This window comes from Neoarius graeffei, chromosome 1 (genome assembly GCF_027579695.1).
Source record: "Neoarius graeffei isolate fNeoGra1 chromosome 1, fNeoGra1.pri, whole genome shotgun sequence".
NCBI lineage: Eukaryota > Metazoa > Chordata > Actinopteri > Siluriformes > Ariidae > Neoarius > Neoarius graeffei.
Window position 1 is genome coordinate 90,058,908 of NC_083569.1, and position 8,249 is coordinate 90,067,156.

An 8,249-nucleotide genomic window follows, 5' to 3' on the forward strand; every position below is an offset into this window, starting at 1 on the left:
TAGAGCAACATTTAATAGCCAAAAATATCTGTTTTTTGAAGCTGCTGTGTTTGCCTAGAGGGCGCCAACGCGCTTGCCATGGTCCTTGTGTCAGTGTTCCTATTAATTGTTCAACTGTAACAAACATACTTCCAAGAAATGAAGGCGATGATAAGATGATTAGAGTCAAACTTAAACGCAAATTATCTTATAAAGGTCACTATGAGTATATGTATGTTCACACTGAACGAGTCAGAAATGCGCTGAGGTATTTAGTCCAAAACAACAGATGGTATGATGATGTCATTTTGAATGATCAATGGTTGAACTCTTTGGATGGCACTGACCCAAACGACGAAGTGGACAATCACAACAAAGACGAGGTTGACAACAGTGATGAAGAAAATGATAATGAAGGAAATGAAGAAGAAGAAGATTTGACTTATATTAAAGATCAGAGTGGGCTTGTGTCAGATACATCATTACAACCTGTTGATGTGGGTTCAGAGATTGTTGATCAACATTTTCAAGACATACTGAATATGGCACCTGCTGAAGGAAATACTCCCATTAGCCTGCTATCTGATAAGACAAATGAAGCAAAGTCCTTTCCTGTCCTATATCCGTTAGGTGGGCCTACATTCCATTCTGAAAGAGAGTCAAAAATAAGCCTGTCACGATACTTGAATACACGGGTACTGAACGCTGACGGACGCTTTGCACGGAACACAGACTTTATTTTCTATGCACAATATATTTCAGAAGTCCAACAAGTCCAATCCAGCATCCAAATAGCATTGCGCAAAGGCTCTCAAAAAGACGTGTCACCACAGACGTTGCTAAACTCTGACTCACTCCAACAAATATTGCGGAACGATGAAGGCTACAAATTTTTACGTGGTATTCGTGGCACACCTCCATACTGGATGTCAGTACAGAAAGATTTATTTGCCATGATAAGACAACTCTCTATACCCACATTTTTTGCATCGTTCAGTTCTGCGGATTTGAGATGGCCAGAATTTTTGTCTAGTCTGCAAAGGGTGGAAGGAAAACAACCAAATGTTTCTGATCTTGACTGGTCGGACAAATGTGGACTCATACGCAGAAACCCTGTGACAGCAGCACGCATGTTTGACTACCGTTGGCACTCTTTTCTTCGGGATGTAATCATGTCGCCAGCTGAACCTATTGGAAAAGTAAAAGACTATTTCTACCGTGTTGAATTTCAACAACGTGGTTCGCCCCATGTACATTGCCTGTTTTGGATTGAAAACGCGCCAAAGATTGATAAGAACAACGATGCTGAAGTAGCTGCTTTCATAGACAGATACATCACATGTCACCTTCCTTCAGAAAGAGATCCAGAGCTTTTTGAGACAGTTAGCAGTGTACAGAAGCACAGCACAAGACATTCCCGGACTTGCCGAAAACGAAACCAGATTTGCCGTTTTCATTTCCCCAGACCTCCGTCAAACCGTACTTTCATCACAAGAGGTGTTAGCTCAGAGGAGCTGAATAATAATGACGAGGTGAAACGTTCAAGTGAAATAATTAACAATGTCAGAGCTGCATTAACTGCACCAGATTTTAATTCCAATACAACGGATGCATTCTTTCAATCTCTGGGTATAGATCAAAGTATGTTTGAAAGGGCATACAATATATGGTCCACAAAGAAGAACATCGTCATGAAACGAAATCCTGCAGAGATTTGGGTAAACCAGTACAATAAAGACTTACTTCGAGCTTGGCAAGGCAATATGGACATACAATTTGTCATGGATGCATTTTCTGCTAGTGTTTATATACTTTCCTACGTCACAAAGGGAGAACAGGAACCTGGTTTACTCTTACAACGTACCCAAAATGAGGCCCGAAATGGTAACTTGGACGCCAAACAGACATTTCGGCAGCTTGGAAGTGTGTACCTCCACAACAGAGAAGTTTCAGCTCAAGAAGCAGTGTATCGTTTAACACATATGCACCTGAAGGAATGCTCACGTGATGTACAGTACATTCCCGTTGGTGAAAATCCCATGAGAATGAGTTTACCTTTGCATGTGCTTCAAACTCAACCTCGTCAACAGTGTGAAGACAACAGCAGCATTTTCATGACCAATATTGTCGAGCGATATGAGAACAGACCTCAGTCGGTTGAATTTGAAGATTTGTGCTTGGCCAGTTTTTGTTCAGAATACAGAGTTCTTTCAAAGTCTCAGGTCAGAGCCTCACATGACGCAACAGAGCTCAACAACAACTGCGGCTTTGTGCAACGGAGAACACGATCGCAACCTGCTGTTGTGAGATATCCTCGATTTTCTCCCACACGAGACCCGGAAAAGTACTTCCATTCTCTGCTGCAACTGTTTTTGCCTCACTATGAAGCCTGTCACCTTAAACCACCCCCCTACGAGTCATACGAGCAATTCTACCAGAATGGCGCAGTTAAATGTGGTGGTGTCATTCAAACTGTCAAGTCAATTGTGGATAACAACAGAGCTCTGTTTGAAAAAGAGAGTGATGAGCTTGACAAAGCTAGGCAGGTACTTTCTGAAGAGAACGTTGACTTGCAAGATGCATGGTCTCATTTGTGCCCAGAGACAGAGCGTGAGCGCCTTCGTTGTTTGGATCTCATGAAAGACAAAGTTGTAGCCGATGAAGATGATGATGACACCACAACATGTATCCCTGACCTGACAGCCCACCCGCAAACTGCATGCTCATTGGAGACTAATCATATGACGATGCCCAGACAAGATGCACTGGATTTATTACGATCACTGAATGAAGAGCAGTCTAAAATATTCTACGCAGTAAGACATTGGTGTTTGCAGAAAATTTCCGAAAAGAACCCCAACCCATTGCGACTGTTTATCGGAGGTGGCGGAGGATGTGGAAAGAGTCATTTAATAAAAGCCATACATTACGAATCGACGAGATTATTGTCCCAGCTTGCTGATAATCCAGAGGAGCTCACTGTGCTTCTTACGGCACCTACAGGCGTGGCCGCATACAACATCAATGCCGCGACAATTCACAACACTTTTTCCATTGGCGCAAATGTGAAACTGCCTTATCAACCTCTTGGTGACGAAAAAGTCAACTGTTTACGAAATAAAATGAGGAGCTTGCAAATTTTGATAATCGACGAAGTTTCGATGGTTGACCATCGTCTACTGGCCTATGTCCATGGTAGACTCCGGCAAATCAAACAGACTGGTGATTACTCGCTATTTGGCAATGTTTCTATCATCTGTGTAGGTGACTTTTACCAGCTGCGACCTGTGAAAGGCACACCTCTTTATGCTGACAACAAAGGAGCCAACCTGTGGGAGAACAACTTTGAAATTTTTGAACTGACCACTGTTGTGAGACAACAAAATGCAGCATTCGCAGAAACACTAAATCACCTCAGAGTGCGTAAAAAGAAAGAACCTCTCAACGTCCATGACGAGCTCACACTGAAGCAGCGTGAAACTGGAGAAGACTCTGATGTCATTCACATTTATGCTACGAATGCGGAGGTGCAGGAATATAATGTCCAAAAATTGAACAAGACGTGTCCAGATGCAATCCAAATACCAGCTCAAGATTTTGTACGAAATCCCAAAACTGGAAGAATGGAAAAAATGGCTGGCTTCCACACCAAAGTCTTCAATTCATGCTTGCCTAAATGTGTTCAAGTTGGTATTGGCGCAAGGGTCATGTTGAAGAAGAACATAGATGTGTCCGATGGCCTTGTCAATGGAGCATGTGGCACAGTTGTGGAAATCATCAAAGGTGAAGAAGATGATGACATACCGAAGGCCATTCATGTGGAGTTCGAAGACCCTAATGTTGGCAAGATACAAAGATCAAAGTCTAAAAGACATTCCGAACGTTCAACGGTGCTGGAAATTCAGGAAGACGTAGTCAGTAATTCCGGTGGTGTGCGAAGGCAATTTCCCATTGGTTTGGCGTGGGCTGTGACTGTCCATAAGTGTCAGGGCCTTACAGTTGAAAGAGCTGTTGTGTCACTGAAAAAGATCTTTGCTCCTGGTCAAGCATATGTTGCACTTAGTCGTGTGAAAAATCTTGATGGACTGATAATTGAAGAATTCAAGGAGTCTGCTATATTTTGTGATGAGAAAGTAGAGTCAGCCATGCAAAGTATGCCCAAATTCAGCTACAGAAGGTCTATTTTGTCTGATGTTAACACTGTATGCAGAATAGCATTGCATAATGTACAGAGTTTGAAGGCTCATGTTAAGGATCTCCAAGCCCATAACGTTCTAATGAAAGCTGATTGTATTTGTTTAACAGAGACATGGCTAAACGGAGACCCCGGGGACAAGCCACAACTTCCAGCATACAACTTCGATCACAATCCAAGAGTGAGCTGTTATGATGACTCCGAACCAATCTTTGCAGGGTTGAGAGCGAAAAAAGGAGGGGGTGTTGGCATATATTATTCAGATGAAATTGATGTGCAGGTGTCAGTTCCACAGAGATGCAATTTGGAATGCCTATATTTTCAGATACCTCATGTGAATTTGTTTGCTGCTGTTTTGTACAGGCCAAGCTCTTATGACATTGCTGTATTTCGACAAAACTTGATGCAGGTAATTGTTGAACTTGAGAAAAACCCTGGGAGGAAAGTCATAATGGGAGACTTCAACGAGGACATCTTTGTATCATCTACGATTGCGAAGTTACTGGAGCAGCATGGATACTGTCAGTGCATGCAAACACCCACCACTGAAAAAGGTACATTAATAGATCATGTGTACTGTAAAGATGCAGGAGATGTTGTTGTTGAAGTTGTGCCTACATACTTTAGTTTTCATGAAGCAATACTCATCTCACTCCTCTAATTTCCATTTTCTCCCTATTGAAAGAACAGCATGAGCAGGTGCGTGTTTTAGTTGTGTTTTATGGCTTTAGGTGTGTTTTATGAGTTGCATACACATTCCGTCCATGAAATAGGGTTGGGTGGCTGGGTGGTGGCAAGGAGAAAGCTTACTACAGGACGGCTTCTTGCATGGGACAAGGAGGGACATGGGACATTTTTCAAAACAAGTTTCATGTTGTTTACCTGACTCTCGCCAGATGACTGCAGTTCTGCCTTGCTTCCCCGATGGGAAGCCCTTTAAAATAGTCAAAAAATAAATGGGCTGGTCAGGATGTACACGCACATTATCACTGATGTGATATGTCAGAAAAACAACTGTTTCTTTCAAACTGTATCATTCTATTATTTCTAGTTGCGGTATTCAGGCGTGCTGCGGCAACTTTAAATGATGAACAGAAAATGGTTTTGGAGTCATTTATTGGTGGCAGAAATGTTTTTGCTCTTCTCCCAACTCAACAAGGCCCTGCATTCTATTCCCACACCTATGTATGTGTAGACCAAGGCAGAACTACATTCATCTGGCGAGAGTCGGGATAACAATATGTTTCACTTTTGGGCAGAAACCTTGTAATTTCACTTGTAGAATATAATAGAATAGAAATCAGCAATATTGGTCAGTCTGCACGGGGGTATACTTGTATTATAACACATCTGTGTTGTATTATAACCAACTGTGTGATGCCACAATGTGTTTTATTTATTTGTTTGTTTGTTTGTTGTGTTTATTTATGAATAGTGTTTTGGTCATCCATGAAAGATATATATATATATAATTTATGTATTTATTTTAGTTATTTTATTTATTATATAAATTATAAAGAAAGCAATACAAAAATCAATTAATCAAAAAAAGAACAGTTGCTAATTATTTCTTAAAATACCCATAAAATTGATGTATTTTATAATGAAATGAAATTGTCAATGTTCAAATTCTTCAAATTTCCATTTCCAATACCTTTTTGTGTTTTACCATGAAACCTAATCAAGTTGATTTCACATAATTTTCCATCTCATCTCATTATCTCTAGCCGCTTTATCCTTCTACAGGGTCGCAGGCAAGCTGGAGCCTATCCCAGCTGACTACAGGCGAAAGGCGGGGTACACCCTGGACAAGTCGCCAGGTCATCACAGGGCTGACACATAGACACAGACAACCATTCACACTCACATTCACACCTACGGTCAATTTAGAGTCACCAGTTAACCTAACCTGCATGTCTTTGGACTGTGGGGGAAACCGGAGCACCCGGAGGAAACCCACGTGGACACGGGGAGAACATGCAAACTCCACACAGAAAGGCCCTTGCCGGACCCGGGGCTCGAACCCAGGACCTTCTTGCTGTGAGGCGACAGCGCTAACCACTACACCACCGTGCCGCCCATAATTTTTCATTATTTTGAAAATTATTCACTTAATTGGACTAAGTCCACACCATGCTGAGATGTTTCATTTACATCATGAGGCCCTTTCCTGTTGCCACATAATCTGCAGTATCTAACCCTTTTGTTATCAAGATCTGTGCAATCTTCTAAGGAAAAATTACGTTTGGCCCATTAACAGCATCAAGGAGGACATTGTTCAGTTTGGCACATTCGTATTATTGTTGGAGAAAGACTTTATGTCACAAGAAGTAGTATGCACAGACAGCACAGGGAGAAGGAGGCAACCGCATGAATACCACCCCAGCACTGGAAGAGCCATCAAGAGCAGTCTGCTGTGGAGCCACACTATGTTCAGCTCAGTGTTATGTTCAGCTAAGTGTTTGGTAACCATGACTGTGGACTGACGAAGTGTAACATTAAGCTAAGTGCTTCCACACTGTGTGTGTGACATTTATGAAGTACCATGATGACCAGTGGAAACCTTGTACACATGACAAACCAATTCCCTCCCTGCTCCACTGTAGTATATGTACACTAGTAGCTATGTGTTATCCTTGGCCTGCTCCATCTCAGCACGCCTTTCTTGGCTAGAACGACGACAGGCTTGTGGAGTCCCCGTCATCGTTCCTGACACCCCACTGTGATCTGCTCACTGTGACTTACAGCCTAGAGGGGTATGTTATTTGCAGTGCTTAAAACATGTTGTGTATGTGGCATCTTGCGTATGTGTATCTTGGCACCTCTTCTTTTGGACTCACCTTTTCAAAGTGTGACTGTGTGGTGTGTAGTATGCCCTCTCAATGTGTATGCGTATGTTGACAGAGAAGGAAGACACCGTCTGTGCTGCCACCAGGTAATGAGGACTGGAATGAGCCCTATGCACAAGCACCTGCACCAGCAGGTCCCACCCGGCTACTGGACAGTCCCGTACCTGCATTGGGGGAAGAAACCTCCTGCCACTCCAGAGTGCTTCCACTATCTGTCTGGTTACCATACGGCACAACCCTATGGGCCACCGTACATTGAGGTAAGAGTGTATTGTGAGTGACAGTATCCTTCAGCTATGTGCTTCAAAAAATGTCAGTCTTAATATAACTCTTCAAGAGTTGAAATAACATTTGGTCCCACACAAAAATAGTGTTAATTTTCCTCAATGGTCAGCGTAACATTTGAGAGTTCATTGTACTCTATATTGTGTATATCTAATTAAGAGCTCTAGGTTGAAATGACACTGGCCACCTGTACAATTTTATACTGACTTTTGATTCCACTGTTGGAGTAATTTGACTCTCACAATGTTGTAAGTACTCTATTTGGACTTATACAAGTTTACTCTGAAATATTGACACCCCATTTTTCACTGTGTTGTGACCAGCTTGGACCGGTGCCCTGATAAGGCAGAGCAGATGCCGAACGCAGTCCTGACATCAGCATGGAGCCCAGCACGCCACCCTCCTACACTTGCCATTCCAGTCCTGCCCCCAGAGGACCATCCATACCCATATCCACTAGCCACATTGGCCCAGTCCAAATGATGCAGCCCGTCCTCCCCCAGCGCCAGCTGTTCCCAGCTTTGCCTCAGTGCAGCCCGTTACCACCAGCCATTGTAGTCTTCCCTCAGTGGAGACCCATCTTCCCTCATCCATACCAGCTGCTCCGGCCCTGCTCACACAGACTGGCCGCCCCAACCCCCTTGATCCTAATCACCTCAAGAAATGTTTTACCTAAAACCTCTATTTCTGTACACATGCTGATTGAAGAGTGGGGTGCCATGCCACAGCAGTGTGTGAACAGTCTGGGAATCAGCACAAGGAAGAGGTGATTACAGCCTACGGTGTATATTATTTACAGTGCTTAAAACATGCTGTGCACGTGAATCTTGGCAACTCTACTTTTTTGACTCACCTTTTTGAAGCGTGACTATGTGGTGTGTAGTATGCCCCCCCATGTGTGTGCTTATGTTGACGCAGTGAAGAGAGACACCATCAGTGTT

At 43.0% G+C, this 8,249-nt stretch overlaps 1 protein-coding gene across 1 annotated transcript; it reads left to right on the forward strand.

Annotated features, from left to right (window-relative positions):
• The first annotated feature begins 209 nt into the window (after positions 1-209).
• On the forward strand, positions 210-7,791 carry LOC132885442 (uncharacterized). The gene is made up of 4 exons (XM_060920119.1): positions 210-4,393; positions 4,538-4,728; positions 7,079-7,109; positions 7,632-7,791. Exons 1-4 carry the CDS (start codon positions 210-212, stop codon positions 7,789-7,791), a joined length of 4,566 nt encoding a protein of 1,521 aa, XP_060776102.1.
• The last annotated feature ends 458 nt before the right edge of the window (positions 7,792-8,249 follow it).